Source organism: Pholcus phalangioides, unplaced genomic scaffold (genome assembly GCF_987345545.1).
Source record: "Pholcus phalangioides strain wild (caught in Gottingen) unplaced genomic scaffold, Ppha-v1.0 ptg000001l_1, whole genome shotgun sequence".
NCBI lineage: Eukaryota > Metazoa > Arthropoda > Arachnida > Araneae > Pholcidae > Pholcus > Pholcus phalangioides.
In genome coordinates this window covers 18,117,967-18,136,206 of record NW_028301594.1, presented here as the reverse complement: position 1 = coordinate 18,136,206, position 18,240 = coordinate 18,117,967, and the positions used below count along the sequence as shown (strand labels likewise).

The 18,240-nt window shown below is 38.4% G+C and overlaps 1 protein-coding gene across 3 annotated transcripts; it reads left to right on the top strand.

Annotated features, from left to right (window-relative positions):
- Positions 1-8,024: 8,024 nt before the first annotated feature.
- Positions 8,025-16,499, top strand: LOC149090005 (protein C19orf12 homolog). Of its 3 annotated transcripts, none has more exons than XM_089235529.1 (3): positions 8,025-8,147; positions 12,355-12,529; positions 15,934-16,499. In XM_089235529.1, exons 2-3 carry the CDS (start codon positions 12,379-12,381, stop codon positions 16,194-16,196), a joined length of 414 nt encoding a protein of 137 aa, XP_089091655.1. In that variant the 5' UTR covers positions 8,025-8,147; positions 12,355-12,378; the 3' UTR covers positions 16,197-16,499. The 3 variants fall into 3 exon arrangements, with proteins under 3 accessions (XP_089091655.1, XP_089091654.1, XP_089091656.1); XM_089235528.1 differs by having other exon boundaries at positions 8,029-8,147; positions 12,352-12,529; XM_089235530.1 differs by having other exon boundaries at positions 8,059-8,147; positions 12,352-12,529; positions 15,937-16,499.
- The last annotated feature ends 1,741 nt before the right edge of the window (positions 16,500-18,240 follow it).

Here is an 18,240-nt window from a genome sequence, read left to right as displayed (position 1 = left end):
CAAAAAAGTAGAACGGACTAATTGTCCTCCATCTTTGACAAAAAAAACTCGTTTTATCACTCCAAATGACGTCTACATGTGTAAGATTGGGGGGGGGGGGTTGCTTTGGGATTATTATCTGCATGACACCCTTTTTTACCTGATAGGGCAAAAAAAGGAGGGACGGAGATCCGTCAAAGAGTGTTATATATGTTGCAGAATAATGGTGGATGACTCCGACCTCCTAAGCTAAAATTCTTTGTGCTGCGAAAACTACGACTACCTTCGTCAGCCATCTTGAACCAACCACTTTCGTTCAATCCACGTGTCCAGTGAAAACTTCCAGAAAGAAGTTGGGGGGAAATACCGAAATAAACTAAACGCCACGTTACCCGTGGTAACTTCCCGGGATATTTTATTTCCCATGTAAACGGAATTTAGTTTCAAAAAAAAAAAAAAAAAAACGCAGGATATATAGGGAACAGCGATTGGTTATACGGTAATACTGACGTCACGCTTGATTAAAGATGGCGGATGATTCAGCCCAGGGTATCAGGGAGTCCTAGCATACAGCAATACGTTATAAATTAAAAAAGAAAGTTTACCAGGATATGGATTTCGTTTTGAGTAAGAAAAAAAAAATTGATTCCCATATTTTAATCATAAATTTTATAAATATCGCAAAACGAACGAATGCAGCATCAAATATAGAGATGTAGAAATAAAAAAAGTCTACACCGATGAAATACAAAATATTTCTGATTTTTTTTAATTCTTCGTTTCTTACCCTTTTCACGTTCTATTACCTCTTAAAAAAATTTGAAGTATTCGAGGCATTAAAAAAATTATAGCAACTACATTTTTTAAGTCAAAAACTTTTGTGAGGTACATCAATAACTTTTACTGTAACTTGCTGAGGAATGAAGATATTTATTATTGATGTATATAAAAATGTTGGGGAAGGAATTTCCTATCAGGCTATATATACGTTTATGTTAATAATCTTTGTGGTGTTTATTTAGCTGTAAAGTAGAAAGGCAAATGTGATACACTTCAGAGGGCGAATATGATGCACTTTTCAACAATTGTTTATAGGTTATATTATTTTACAGGTTATGTTTGTTGATCAGCTGATTCTATTTACACACTGTTTTTACTCGTGCTTTGGTTTATTTTATTTAAGTTAAGGTTTTTAAGTGTTTTAAGACCTTTCAGGCTTACTTACGTTTCCTGGTTCAGATTAAGCCTGATTGAAGATTTATCCTGACTTAATTAAATGCATTCAGTGTTACTAAACCACATAATCAAATTTTTGCTTATGTGGTTGCACCACTTCTGCGATTCTAAATGCTAATTATAACCAGATTTTATTAAGGTTTTTTCAAATCAGTTAAAATATATCTAAATAAATTTTTCAAGACATAAACATGTATCTAATCACTTAATTTGTGTAAAAAATTCAATTTTTTACCATACAAAAACTTGGTAATTTGACAGTGCTTTAAACTTTATGCTCTAACTCGGGCATTTACGTCCGATTTGCATGATTTTTAAACACATGATACATTACAATACGTGTGTGTCAAAAATGCCTTCTTAGCTTCCCTATACAATACAGGGGCTGAATAGCAGAGGTGTAACTTATTTGCTCTCGCCTTGTATCACAATTGCCCTTTTGGGAGGGCAAATATGATACCCATGCTTTTGGGGTTTTTTTGAAAAAATACACAAGCTTAAAGATAGTACTATAAGCGTTCTTACTTCCTATATATAAAGCTGAATCCAACACTATTTTTTTCTCTATTTTGTATCATTACTGTTTGAGGAGAAACATGCAAAATTTTGGTTTTTTGTATCATATTTGCCCTACCTGACCCTATACCCTATCAAATTTTTTACATGCTCGAGCATGTCAGGCTATAATCAGCCAATAATTAATTTATATTATATTTATTTATAATAATTTATCCAGTTCTGCTTTCAACATTCAGAATATAATAAATAAACACCGCGAAATACATAGCAACTGGAAACAAGTTTTTTTTAATGTTATTTTAATGTTTCAGGCTCCTGAAGATCACAAGAAACACCGTATCAACCGATATTTCACTGTATCCTCTCATTTCATCAGTGGGTGCAACTCATCCAAATAATTAATTATTCTCTGTAAATTATTGCGAAATAGATTTTTCGGATAGATGAAACGATAGAGAATGGAAGAATTCATGTATGAAATTGAAAAGTAATATCCAAAGTCAAAGGTAGATGACGCTAAACCAGGAAATTTATTTATTTTTTTTCCACGCTGAAGATTGAAATCGAAACTAAACAAAATTTGTTCATCAGGACAAATATAGAAAGAAAAATTAAATCAACCGATATTAGTCTTTTAAAATTTCTCTATAATTAAAATTAAATATTATGAATTTCATTAAAAAATAATTTATAATTTTCTCTTGAAAATATAGATAAACATATTGTTAAAATATGTCATATCTCTATATATATATATATATATCATATGATATGTATATCGCATCAATGCAGAAATTAGTATTTCAAGTCAAAAGCAGATGGCGGTAGCAGAAACATCTTTTTTTGCTCATTTAGTCGAAATTGAACCTTTTGACGATATTTAGATACCGCCATGAGAGAGAGAGAGATAGACCCAGGTCGATAATATGCTCGCCTGAAGAACCAAAGGATGTTTAGAAGTGTCGCGAATTCGATATAAAGTTCATCCTTGTCAGAAACTTTCTTGACACGGAGGTACAACAGAAACAGTGAAATAACCACAGAAAAAGATTGCTACCGCAGGGATCCCATGAGAATAAAAAAAAGGCTGCTGTTCGGAATCGGCAAAAAATTTTAGGTCCCGGTCTACTTGTATGCAGAAAATGACTGTGGTGCGACACAAACGATGACGCTTGCTTGTGCCTCTCTAGTAACGACTCACTAATGTTTATTTACAACAGTTGACGCCACTATAATTTAAAGATAGACAACCCAATGCCGTATTTTCCTGCGTATAATCCGCATGCAAAATTTGAAGAAATAAAAAAAAAACGACGTATTATAGAGTAATAATAAAAACGTACCTTTTGTATTTCAATAATCAATCTATTCGTATGCTAATTAGTGAAATTTATTTTCAATTATAGCGTTATTTACACACAAAATAAAATTTACATTTCAATCAAAAACCTTCAAATTCAAACTCATCAAATCAGACTGATAACATTATTTTCTGCATATTGTAAGCAGCGGTAAATCCCCATTTTTTCATGCTTAACTAATTTTTAATCCGTATCATTCCATATAATTCGTATTATACGGTAGTTTTTTCCAATCGGAATGTAACTGCTATTTCTAATTTCTTCGGTCTTTGACCAAGACAGAGTTACCAGATTCCAAAATTTAGAGATGGTGACAAGTACGCTCAGTTTTGGCCACGCCACTTATATGTATATTTTAACAACAGATCGTCTCGCATCAACAAAAAACCATAATATTTTGCACAGAGTCACTCTTAACATATAGACAGTATTTTTTAATTATTTTAGGGTGTGGTAGTTCTTTAATGAAGAGTAAGTACAACCTTGGGTTTTTAACAAATTTTTTTTAACGGTATTCTTTCATATTTCTCCTGCTGTTGTAGATGTAGTTGCCTGGTGGAAATTCGTGGCCGTACTAATGCTAAAAAGTTCTCCCTGTCGCACTGCTCAAGTCCCCTTGGGGGAAAAAGCGGGACCATATTCTGGTCTGGTGGTGAACTAGAAATAGGCTCGGCTATTCTGCAAAGATAGATTGGTATTCTGATCCCAATATTCGGAACTACTGGATAGCCTTCCTGAGAGATTAGCTGTGGGCAACCTGCCAGTGCTAATTTAAACCCCGTTCTTCATGCATATGGATTTCATCGAAATTTCTACATTCCTACTGCAACTAAATCACATTGTACAGAATTATACCGTTGCGCAAAAAAAAAATAATTCCAATGTAATGAAACAACGCACTCGAAATTAGTTTCTCGGTAGGAAAAGTCATAAAAATTTAGAGACTCCTAAACGACGAAACCTTATATCTAAACGATAGATATCAGTTTCCAGGAGTCGCAGCCATATGCCATTTTATGGTGCGTTTTTTACTCTTTGTGGGGGTTTATGTAACGAGAGGGGAAAAAGTCATGGGAGAGAGAGAGAGAGAGAGAGAGAAACAAATATACTACTTACTCCTAATTTCTGAAGGTACTTAAATTTAACAAGGCAGAACAGATTTGGATTGAAGGGAGAAGAGAGAGAGAGAGAAAAGGTCTGTCTTGCTTAGTTGAGGCAGACAGCATGCGATAACCACCCAGGCTGTCCCTGTCCAAAGGCTGTCAACACCTTCGTTTATCATTTGCTTTAAGGAACGATGGTGAGGCACGGCACGTAGATGGATACAAATAAAAGTCGCCTTGACATTCACGAGTGAAATAATTTCGCTTTAAGCGAAGACGTATTAACTGCTCTTCGCGGAACATAATTTCTTGGTGGGGGGATTCAAGTTCAAATTCCAAGTGACCTGTTCGCCTTCTTGAAACTCTTGTACTATACCGAATACAAGATCTGAAAATAATTCCTTACTGACTAGGACCGTTTTAACAGCATCATGGACAAAGTAGGGCGAAGAGTCTACCATGGTAGACGTAATTAATGACAAGGTGATCACGGAGGGTTCTTCATGTACCAAGGGCCCATGAATTGAGAAGTATTCTTGAATGACTAGGTTTATAATGAAGTTCACAAAATTATTACTATTGTTGTGGAAGATGATTCTCAAAGTGTGCCTCGGTGGTTCCTAGGGCCGTCGCCAACCTTTGTCCTTGTCCAACTAGCTGCCTTAGCTCTTGAGAGACATGCAGCCGCAGTTGCATCGTACGAAGTACGGGCCCTCCTCGTCTGCCCCGAGTTCAAGCCACCACAAAGACCCGGTGGTCTTAACAGCGTCCTTAACGTCAAACCCATAATACCCTTGTCCCGTTATTGACTCCTCCAGGGACATCCACTGCTCATGCCGGCTTTGTCGACGATCACATGCAGACGGATCGACTGAAAGGAGTCGCGGGCAGCTGGTGATATTAATGTGTGCATGTTCGGTTTGTTAGACTCTTCTAAGGAGCCGCGCAGGCCATCGTTGACTAGTACAAGACAGCCAAAGGGATGACAAAAGTTTGAGAACCCACCGTATCACAGGGAAGGTTCATGGCATTATTATACGTATATGAGGGGTTCTTAACCTTTCGTGTTAAATGGACCCTTTGCAGCAATGAGATGAATGCTACGAACCCCTTTAACAGAATAATATTCGTGCATGTTCAGTCCATGGGTTTGTACCATTGGTTGTTGGCCGAAATGGGGGACTCGTATACCAAGTACCCCAACGTCGGTGCAGTGGTGATCAGCTGAAGTTGATTTTGTGTGATTGCCAATATTGAGGAGCGAATGTTAGCTTATCTCCCCTTAAGGGAAGTCGGTGCACACGAATTTTCCAAAAAACGCATTTTCGAAATTTTTAAATACTATGATTCTGTCGCTCATTCACATTCAATATGGTCACTCACACAGTCAGACAGTCAGTCACTCATACGTTCAGGGCAGGTGAAATGACAGGTTCGAAATTTTGTGGGGACGAAATGTAACGAGGACGAAACGTTCCATGGGCGAAATGCTGGGGGCGAAATCTCCGGATACCGAGCCGCCATTAGAGGGTGCGGTAGGTGCAGTCGCACCGGGTCCCGCACATATGGTGATAATTTCATTCACAAATCTCATCACAAAATCTGATTTTTCACTCACTCTGGAATTCAAATTTTTATCTAGAATTCTGGAATTTTCAGATTTTCTGAAAATTTCCACATTCAGAAATTATTTCTTCAACAAAAAAATTCCAAATTTTATCAGTTCTAGAATGATAATTTCTTTGCTTTATTCTGAATTTCCATGGGTGATGGGGAACTATCAATTATTTTTCTTATTTTCGGTTCATCGATTCTGAACTTTCATTAGTTTTTAAACAATTCCATTCGTTAGGTCCGGATTTTAACTGATTTTGGAACTATTTCCTTCATTACTTTGAAATTTATTCAGTCCAAAAATTTCATTAATTTCTTTTTTTTTATTAATTTACATTCAGTTTTGTCTATATTTTTTGTACGATTATTTTTTCAGCATTCCTGCATATTTTGCAATATTGCATGCATTTTTCTGCATGCCAACTCCCCTCCGCTCTCTCCTACAGAATATATAAAATCGGGAAGCCCCGGATTTAATAGGACATCTCTGGCCCCACTATTATTTTTGCATTAGGCCCCGCGTCTGGTAAGTGCGGCACTGTGTTCCCTGACCTTTTTACTTCCGAACTCAACGAAATAAATCACTAAAATAAATCATGACAATTTCTGTTTATGTTTTAAAAATCGTTCACTAGATGGCAGCACAAACAACATAACTTTATCATCGGCATACCCTAAATTTTATTAAATACGTATGCTGTCGTAGCGGCGGTGGGAGTCTTGGGGGTTTGGTCAAGCCATGGTCACCACAAGGGGTGGGCTGACAAGGCTCCTGCCCTGGGGCCAGGGATGATTGTCACAATTATTTTTGCTTTTTCACGCTATAAATTCATCATAAAAAGGCCCGTGAAAGTGTGGTCGGGGAGGGGCCACAAAAGATTCCGGCCTAGGGGGCCCTGCTCTAGGATGTGGGGGCCATGAGTCAAGCCACCAAAATGTGAGAAAATGACCGGAAAAAGATAGCCAAATCTATTGCTCTATCACTTTGGTCCCCCCTGAAATGAAAGTGGTCCCCTTCCGAAAGAAATTTCTACGGGCCTGCGTAGGGTTACCAACCATCCTCCTTTTTGATGTCATTTCAAGCTTCCTCCTACGTATCGGAAAAAAATTCTCCCTTTTGTCCTCCTTTTCAAATTTCAGGAGTTATTTTGTTTTTTCTAATGAATTTTTTTTCCACTTTGAAACATGTAATTCTTCATTGAGTTTTTTGTGGATCAAAAGTGGAGTGTTTGTGTGTCAGATCCGAAGACTGAAAAGGAGGACGTCCGTGTAAGACGCCTTCATATACATGCATAGTGTATTAAGGAGTTCTACGTCTGTGCACGCGCCGTTAGTGACGTCACTTATGCCAATAGATAGCGCCACTACGAATATCTGGAAACACGATTACGATATTCGAAAACCGAGAAAAAAAAGAAAGACATTTGTGCGTGCACAATCCGTATGATAACATTTTTTTAATTTCCCCGACAGATGGCGCCAGTATACTAACAAAAACCCTCTTCCACAATAATTTTTTCGAATTAAAACAATTTTTATAGGAGGCCCACTGGCGCATGCACATAGGTCTACTTAACCGCATGCAGTTTAAAGCTTGACAACTTGAATTTTAGTGTTTAAATAAGAACTTTTTTTTTTGACGCTTTTAAGTGATACCAAATCACTTGACGCCTGTATAAACGGTCCTTAACATTAAAAAAAGAACGTCTGGATACCATATATACAAATACAAGGCTACAACAGGCAAAATGCCTAACTACGTGGCTGAGGAAAAGATGTCCAGAACCAATATAGATGCTATATATTTCTGGAATACAGCAACCCAATTAAAAATGCAATCAAAAAAATTATAAACAATATATATACATGATAAAAAATATTATACAATGTCCATAAAACGTATTTATGGTTGTCTTATTCTAAATATGGATAGCTTATCGATTTACCCTAACATGTCATCGTATTTCTTTTTAAACCTGTCAATCGTGTTAGAATTTACTACCCCCGGGGGTAAGCTATTCCATTAATTAACATCCCTATTAGAGAACAATTCCCTTCAGTATATGAATGTTTCCTTTCCCAAGTAAGAAAAATATACCAATTTTGAAAAAAAAGCATGGCTCCACACAAGCTACCAGATTACTCACAATCACACTCTTTTCAAGGACACGTTGATAAGAAACGGAAACGAAACCAAAAAAAGTGACAATGTCTGAGGCTATTAGTCAATTTATATGCAATTGTTGCTCAACTATTTCACCTACTCGTGAAATTCAAAGGAGTTGTTCATTTATAACTTCGATTTTTTTGATATTTGCCTATTTCTCTCATCATAGTAAGTTAGTTCTTTTATTATTTGAATTTTTTGGCTGGTATATATACTAGGTATGGCTATTAATTTCCAGAACTGTTCAAATAACTCCCAGAATATTAATGTAATGTACATACACGTTTAATATGTTTCGAAGTAACTTCCCTCTGCCGTAATACACTTTTGTGATTAGCTGTACAACTGTTGGAAACAATTTTTAAATTCATCTTCCGGAATCCTCTTAATTTCGGACGTCGCGTTTGCCTTGATGTCGTCAATATACTGAAATCTAGTTCCATTTAGTGATGTTTTCCAGTTTAGGGAAACAAGAAACAGCCTGGAGAATATGGAGGGTGGTTGAACCGCACAATTTCATGCTTGGCCAAAAAACGCTTCCCAGGCAAGGCAATGTGCTGCCGCGCGTTGTCGTGCAGAAGCACTCAACTACCCTTTGGCCGTCGAAAACTAGGCCTCACTCTCAGAATTCTTTTGCGAAGTCGGGCCAGAACTTCTGCGTAGAAGAATATCCTGAACATTATGCAGTTCAACCACCCTCCATATTCTCTGAACTTGCCACGCGCTGACTATTTCTTGTTCCGCTAAACTGAAAACATCACTAAATGGAACTAGATTTCAGGATATTGACGACATCGAGGCAAACGTGAAGTCCGAAATTAAGAGGATTCCGGAAGATGAATTTAAAAATGGTTTCCAATAGTTGTGTACTGCCGATCACAAATGTGTATTACGGCAGGCGAAAGTCACTTCGAAACATATTTAAACGCGTATGTACTTTGCATTAATATTTTCGGAGTTATTTGAACAGTCCTGGAAATTAATAGCCACAATTTGAATACATAGTATGCTTGAAGTTTTTTTTAGAAGTTCCCCGATGGAACAAAAATTAAGTTTTAAGATCAGGGGGGGACAACGGTGGCGTCTTTACGCGGGGGGGGGGGGGTAAGTGGGCTATAGCACAGGGCGACAAGTTCGAAGCGGCGGCAGATTGGAGGAATGATTGGCCAAGAAAATTTTAGAGTGGGTGAAGGGCGACAAAATTTTTATAATTCTCAATAAATCTATCTCTGCCCATACAGCTAGGGGCTAGGTCAGTGAGTGACTAAGAAAGTGACCTAGACAGTTTCCAAGCCCGTGAGTGAACAAAAGAGCCACTTAGAGCGTATATAAGCTTGTAAATGACCAAAACAGTGATTTAGAGTGTGTGTGAAAACATGTGAACGACCAAAAGAGTGACCTACAAAGCGAGGGGACTCAGATCTAGAGCTTGTGCAAGATATGAATGGCCAAAAGAATGACCTAGAGCTTGTGCAAGATATGAGTGGCCAAAAGAATGACCTAAAGCTTGTGGAAAGATGTAAATGATCGAAATAGTGACCCAGCAAGGAACCAAGTCGATGAGCAATAAAAAGAGTGCCCTAGAGCATGCGCAAGCATGTGAGTGACCAAAACAATGTGGAAGCATGGGAATGACTAAAAGAGTGACTTGAAGAGTGTGTGAGCACGGAACTTGACCAAAAGAGTCACTCAGAAACACAAATGCACTTGCAGGAGTAGAGGGAGGACAAGTGGGTTATAGAACATGAATGAATGAACGCCAGAACTTTGCCACTGGACTTATCCCGTTGCCGAGATCTCTTCCAGCCCAGCTTCGTGGCAGAGTCTGGTGGGTTATAGAACAGAGCGGCGAATTAGAGGAAAGAGTAATCAAGAAAATTAGACTAGAATGGGAGAATGGCGGCAAAATTCGTTTAGCTCACAGGCGGCAAAACCATAAATGTACCTCTGGTGCCCAACCTGTGGCAAGCCTTCGCATCAGGAGTGACACGGGAACGCTTTTAAAAAATTATTGAAATTCTATTCCATTTTTCAATAAAAGAAAAGAGATTCCCCCCATTTTAATAATCCCCCAAGCAATTCTCCCCAATTTAACTAACAATTCTTTTCTTATGGATGATGGTCGTGTAGGCTGCCAATCCTATATTTAGTGTGGTTGGCACTCTGAAAACAATAACTATATGAGAGAGGACTTTCTAACCAATACGTTTCTGTGTTCAGTTATTCATCTTTGGGCCTATTTGCTGGGCGTCTTATGTGTAAAAGAGAATCAGGATCTCGTCCGCATAGAGAATTATATGGCATACTGTAATACAATTACATTGTATATCCATGAATTCTTAAGGGTGGGTGGGCCCAAGCACACAATGTCCTCAGGTTCCGGTGTCTATGCGCAACACGATGTAGGTAAAATGAACTTCTTTTTTTCTACCGATATACGTGCATATCTGATCTGCATTGCGATAATCAAATTTATGACACAAAAATGAAAACAATTTAGAACTCAAAAGAGTGACAAACTGAACATTTTTAAGGCAATAACACAGTGGCCAAACAATATGTTGCAGGAACATGGAGAATGTTAGTGTCCCGTGAAACTGGACGCATCGTCTGTGGGTCAACATTATTTGAGCGGCATGAGCATCGAAAATAATCTTGATTGTGATACGGCTTGGAAAAATTTGGCCACCCCTGTTTAAAATATTACAAAAACTCTAAATGTTCGGATACGCAACCACCCACCCTCTACATCAGTGTTTCCTCAAAGTATGTGTCGCGGCTCCTAGGGGTGTCTCGAAGAGCTGGAGATTTGTGAGCCTATTTATGATTTGGAAAGTGGTTTATTTATTTATTTTCCTGGGAAATATCTACCAAAATATTCTGGGGAGCCGCAAATGAACCATGAATTGGGAAAAGGAGCCGCGGGTGACAAAACTTTGAGACCCACTGCTCTACATCCTCGAGATACACCCCATTTATTGGGAGCTCTCGAGCGGGAGCCCTGTCAGCCAGGGCCGTAGCTAGAAATCGGAATCATTTTTGTCGGAGAGGGAGGCTGCAAACGTGATACAACCGCCCCTCTATGATAAAAGTCGAGGATTTTATAACAATCGTTTTCTTTTTGTTCACTCTAAAAATAGTCGCCGAATCAACTACCTCCTCTCCACATCTTTATTGTTGGCCGTCATGTCAGCCTCTTCCCGATGGGGGGGGGGGGGGGGCTCATGCATGCAACATTATATACGGCCGCTGTGGTGGTCGAGTGGTCATAGTGACGGACTCGCATCGCGGGAACCCGGGTTCGAACCCCACCGTCGCCACAGTGGTGGTCGGCTGAAGTTGGTTTTCTGTGATTCCCAACTTCGAGGCGCAAATGCGAGCCGATCTCCCCGTTAAAAAGTCTCGCCACAGAGAGCAACAGTCCTACAAACAGTACAAATATTCAGTCACTACACATCACTCACTTCACTTCTGAGATATAGATGGCAGTACTGAAAAATCATACACAACACTAGATACACACTCAGACTGTTAGGTACACACACTTACACTTCCGGCACAACTCACTAGGTAGTAAATTACCTATGGCGATAGACCTGAGTTGTGCTCGGTTTGAAAAAAAAAACAAAAACAAATCATTATATACGACACGAGTGCCCAATCTTTAGGAGAGTGCGGGTCACTTCATTGGTTTATAAACGTGTCATGGGTCAATTGAGTGATCTGGAACAGCGCTGCAGGAAACTTGAGTGATCTGTAAATACGCCGCGGGCCACTTGAGTGATGTGAAACTGTACCGATGGTTATTAAAATCATCTGGAAATATGCCGTAAATCTTTGAAATGATCTGTGAACATTCTGCGGGCCGTTCAAGTGACGTGAAACTGCACTGCGAGTCGCTTAACTGATTTGTGAATCTCCTGCGGGTCCCTTAAGTGATCTGAAAAAGTGCTGCAGGAGATTTAAGTGGCATTGGAATATGCTGCGGGCAATTTAAGTGATGTGAAGCTGCACAATAAGCAACTTAAAAGATTTGTGAAAGTCCTGCGGGTCAATGCGAGCATTTCCAGTCGCTCTCTATAGATATTCTTAAGGGTGATAGATCAGTTTCCAAGTGTTTAGTATAGCATCTGAAGTGTTTTTAAAATCAACTGCTGCAGAAATAGGCTGCTGAGAAGAATGTGGGAGGCTCCTCTTTCAACTCAGTTTATACTGAGTTACTGAGTTAAAAGTTTAAGGATTTAAATTCAGCTAGCTAAAGCACGCACTGAACCTAACGTTTTTGCATCAGTGACTTCACTGCGCTTGATTTTTATAATTCGTAAAATATATATATATTAATTATGAAATTACTTTGTTTCTTTTCACCTAGTAGCATTAGTGTAGTGTGAGAAGCAAAATGGCTTTGAAGGAAAGTATCGCATTAATGGTAGAACTTGCTGAAGAAGAGCAGATGCAAGTTTGTGTAAAAGAATCACTTTTACGTGGATTGGTTGTTGGAGTTACTGCTACTGGATTTGGTGTTCTGATGGGACCTCTGGGTTTACTAGGTGAATTATATTTCATTTCTTTTATTTCCATACGTTTCATTATGCACGTGGTACAGTCCAGTCAGGGCCGTAACTAGATTCTTGTGGGTGGGTGTGATTGCTAGATATATAGTACAACTTGTATAAAAACTCCTGTTAAATGTCGTGAAAATTATGAAATAAAATATGAGATGTCGTGAGCTGTAATTTATTAGACTACCTGGATGATAAGGGATTTTTCAAAAATAGATATTTCGATTATTTTCCGCCACTTGATTATTTTGTTCGGTTTCTTCATTTTGACATCATACATGCGTGTTATGCTAAAACACTTCTCTTCAGACACGTCTCACTCGGGACCAAAACTGGAAATACTGAAGTATCCCGTAATATGGGGAAACAAGTAGTCCGTCGAATTGTTTCAGATATTTTACTGGTTCTTGGGTTTAGAGAGGTTGAGAAATGCTGGTCTAATAAATTGTTTTTGAAACATCGAAACAAAATGATTTGGAAGGAGAGAGTGATATGTGTGTGTGAGCTCCCCAAAAAGACCAAAGTCACTAATGCTGAACGTCAAATGTCTTATCGCGAGCTTCTCAAACAGTGACATTTTATCGAATTCGTTATCTCGGAGTATTTTTGACATGAATACGTCTTAAAAATCGGGCACGATTTCTTAGTATCACGAAAATAGGTCAGACTTTGAATCCAAATAACTTTTGTATAGTACATGCGAGACAATGTTCAATATCTCGTGTCACATGTCGAAAATTGCCATAGCTTTGGATCCCGGCCTGCTCTTACTCAGAGCCCCTTTAACCTGATTCCAGAGTGAGACCTTTTCTACTTATTGAATTGAATTTCTATGAAAAATGTATTCAATCAAAACTAAGTTTATAATGAATGAAAATTTTATAAATGAGTTTGTTCTCTGGAACCCTGGGCTAGGAACGCATCCAAAAAGTGGGTGGTCATATTTCCCAAGAGCCGAATTATTTGTGGAAAATATGTCTGTGCAAAGTTTGGGACGATCCAACGTGAACCTAGAATCGACCCTCCCTAAACATCATCCTAGGTCCGCGCCTACCGTGGGCTACTACTACTACTACTAAGACTATTAAACAGCACATGCACCTCGTCCACATTCCTCTGCAGAACTTCTAACGAATTGGTACATGATGGAATGTGCGTGTACGTGTTGTGAACCTGACGTGAAACCTAACATGTTTACGTACTTACATTTGAAAATGATAGAACCTGATCTCATTCTGTAAGCCCCTGTGGATATGAGATCCCGGCTATGCCCACAAGGGCCTGTAGGCTAAGATGGTCTTGGTTCTATGGACAATTCCGCTGGATTCTGAAAGTAGTAACATTTTTCGCATCATATTTCACTTGAAAGCTGTATTTTTTCACAGCTCTCCGTGGCCCCTTTCACCACTTTCCCTTTCCTTCTGATTTTCACCTGTGGCCCTTTAGAATATTCCAGTACCACGGGGGGCATATAGCCATAGGTTGAGAATTACTTTTCTAGATCACTCATAGATTCGGTTCCTGCTTTCTAGTTCTACGATTCTCAAACTTTTGAAGTCGACATCCCGGTTGATTTATTTTTGGAAGTATAAGGCCTGGTCGGCACTACTAACGGGAAGCAAATGGGAAAAATGAAACAGCAAATCATTCACGACCCGGTTTAACTGATGAGCCGATACCGGGCACCGGCACGGCGGTTCAAAACCACTGCTCCAGATGACTTTTTTTCTCATTTACCTGCATTTGATTCACTCATGTGCTTCACGCTTTCCAGCAAGAGGCAGATTTACGGTTTTGTCGAACTTCTTCCATTCTACTATATATTTTTTGGCCACTCTCTCGGCAAATTTGCTGCTTTTCCGAACTTGACGTAAAGGTCTATACCTCGCTTAGCCCTCCCCCCCCCCCCCACCAATGTAAACATGCCTGTGGCGAATAGTCACTCTCATTGTGTAAGTGAAATACAATAACTTTCGAGCAATTTTCGAATCAAAAGATACGAGAGGAATCAATTTCAAAAATATTCTAATTTTATCGATAAACTCGATCAGGGTATCGATAGCACTGTTAGCAATTTCGCAGATGACGTGAAGATAATGAGGAAGGGAAGTCGGAAATCCAAGCGATAAGGAGATGCTCGAGTTGAACTTGAATATGATTGTAGCATGGGATAATGAATGGAGGATTACTTTCAGTGTGGATGAGTGCATAGTTGCTCATTTTGGTTCGAACAACAAACTTTTCACTTAGGAATTGAATAATCTATTTTAGTCAAATGGATTACATCGGCTTGATAGGTGTCTTCATGGGGAGAACGATGAGAGTGATTCGGTACTTGCGAGCATGGGGCAAGTGGAGGTCACTGCCATAAATCTTTGCTAACTTTTTCCGACAAAACTCTGCCTCGTTTGAGGTAACGAAAATAAGTTGCTCTGCATCAGTCCAGGGTTGTGAGCGGTTCTATCTGTCTATCTGCGAATTGAATGGTATTAATATCCCGGATGTAACTGGGGTCGCCGATTTGGGAATTCTATTGACGAGTGGCTTAGGTTTTCTGAACATTGTTCAGCGGTGGTCAAAAAATTGAATAGAATACTGCGTTTCATTCTTAAGAATCATCACGTTCTCCTAAAAGTCATTCTTCCGCTTTTTCGAGACTTAGTTCGTCCTGGTTTGGAGTACGCCGTAAAGTTTTAGACACTGTACCCACAGAGAAACATAGACTTTGTCGAGGGGATGCAAAGAAGAGCCACGCTTGCTCTCGTTGGTACACAACGCAGAGACAACTCCAGGTTGCGGTGTCGCAGGCAGTTTTTGTCTAATAGGGTTGTTAATAAATGGAATACTACCACTACTACTACTAAACCAGACATGCACCTCGATCATATTCCTCTGCGTAACTTCTAACGAATTGGTACATGTTAGAATGTGTGTGTACGTGTTGTGCATCTTAAGTGAAGTTTGTTTCTGTGTAATGCTTATTATTTGTAGTGCCACCATCTGCAAACAATTTTTTAATTTATTGCAGTTTAAAAAAGACTGAAGCGTTTAAAAGAGAAGTATGGTAGATATAGTGGGATAAATCGAGAAGCTATATCCATACTTAGATAAGACAAACCATAACCTTTTTTATATGTAGTGTATTATATAGTAGTAATTATTGTTTTTTTTCCCCTTTCGCGATATACAGTACGTTTTTATATTGGGTTGCTGTATTTTGGTTTTATTTGACACCATACTTGTTACAAACATCTTTTTTTTATCACCTCTTTAGGTAATTTGTCTGTTGTGGCCTTTATGTTTGTATTTGTTTTGAAATTCAATGTTTTGAAAGAAAATATAAGGGTTTTTTAAAAATCTAAATATATATTTGTACTGTGTTATCGATTTAGCAGCTGGAACACTAGGTGGTGCTATCATGGCTCTGCTCATGCGAGGGAAATATGTTTCGGCGGTGGAAATCATAAGAAATATGAATCCGGAAAAACAAGAAAGGCTAAAAAACAGAGTCATAAAGATAATGCGTGAAGTCAACGCTACAGATGTCATTGTTCTAAATGGGTTAGTCGCTGGAAATGCTGCCCTCAGAAGCCAACTTGTTTCACAGTTGACCATGCAATTGCAGGAGATGAACTTCGATGTAAAAGGGCGATAAGATTTTTTTTATTACTTATATATTTTATATATTGAAGTTACTACTTAATAGACATATACTTAACATAAATCACTGTAATCCTCATGTTATTGGATTACTGTAGATGTTTTGGAAAATTAAAAAAAAAAATTAAATTTTTATTTTTGATTGTCCCATCGGAAATCAGATATTGATTTTAGAAGTGGATTGATTTTTTTTTTCAATATGTACTCAGTTTCCACCACACAGATGTCAAGTAAAAGGAAATGTTTTCACTTTAGTGTGGACTTTTAAAATTAAAAAAAAAGATGTGTTTGTTACATATTTCTGCCTCAATTTATTTTAAAATTTATCGTCAAAAAAACTAAATTATTTTTAGAGATGTTTTTTTTTCTTTTTGCATTTTGATATTTTACATTCAAAATAGTGCATCAAATGAAGCAGTTTGAATAAATTGATTTGAGTTGCCAGCACCAGTTGTGTTGGTTGTGTTAAGGGCCGCAACTGGGGGGGGGGGGCGGGGGGTGTGAGCGGCTCCGAAAAAAAAAGGGGGGGGGTGCAAATTTTGCTTTCAACTTCTCTTTTAACATCACAAGGGGGCGCCAAAATGAGTGCTTGCGCCGGCTAACGAAGCATCCAGTTTTGGCCCTGCATCCAATACTGAAGGAGGGATAATTCTTGTGTAATTGTTTAGAGATTAAAAAGTGAAGTTTGCTTCTCTCTGGTTCAATGCTCAGAGCACCAGATAGGCGCCATGCACCCCCCGCAGTTATGGCCCTGTTCAGGGGTATGGGAATATACAATTGAAAAATCTTAGCTCTTTCTCATTCACATCAATTCTATTTTGTCAGCCTTTTGGCGCAGCTTCTTCCCCGAATTTCAACTGAACTAGGGTTACGAGGTTCAAAACTGAGAAAGAAGGACGCCCGCACACGCACCCTTAGTAACGTCACTTTTACAAATTTTCGCAATAGACGCCAAATACTATATACTATATATACAGGGTGATTATAAAAAAACTATCCCGACCTATGGGCCCTAACTATCATACCATTCACAGAAACTGAATGAAATTTTGGCATAAGGTATTTTGATGTATGCGCTCAAGAATGATATGGAAAACAACCGTATCACTACAACAGTTACGGTTACAGTGAGAAAATTTCGAAAATATCAAATGGCAACACCAAGTTTTTTGTATTGGAATGTGATCTCCATTGTGAAAAACCCTAAATAGCGTTCGAACGGCAACTGTAGCATGAAAACCACCGGCGGAAGATAGGCTAAAAGTGAGGACAACCAATAAGGACAGAGAAGCAGCATAAAATAAAGCATTTTATTGTGTTTTCCACATGACCTTGTGGAGGACTAATCAGGCTGGGATCTCAGCCGAAGAAACGGTGTGACGAATGAAACTAACATTAATGCTCTGGTGCACGGCAAAGTCCTTTTTACTTTTTCCTTGCCTAGGTTCGGGGCATTTTCGTGCTACAGGTGCCATTCCAACGCTATTTAGTGTTTTTCAGTATGGAGATCGCATTCCAATACAAAAAACTTGGTGTTGCCATTTGATATTTTCGAAATTTTCTCACTGTAACCGTAACTGTTAGAGTGACACTGTTGTTTTCCATATCATTCTTGAGCGCATACCTCAAAATACCTTATGCCAAAATTTCATTCAGTTTCTGTGAATGGTATGATAGTTAGGGGCCCATATGTCGGGGTAGTTTTTTTATAATCACCACGTACAACGGGCCAAAACAATAATTGAACTTAACTAAAACAAAACCGCTAAAACGCAAAAACAAAAAATTCTGAGAATTTCGACGAAAAAAATTTCGGAAAAAAACCCACAGAGACTGATACATCAGTGGATATATAAATAAATAAATTTTTATGCATTTAATTTTTTGCAAAATATATACTTAGAATTCACGAATACAAATAATATACAAAATAAAGGTAATAGATCAGAAACAAAACATACACTCTGCAGATCTCAGGGACCTAATCGTTTCAAACGTCTCATAAATTTGAAAGTAAAAAAATAAAATAAATTTTAAAG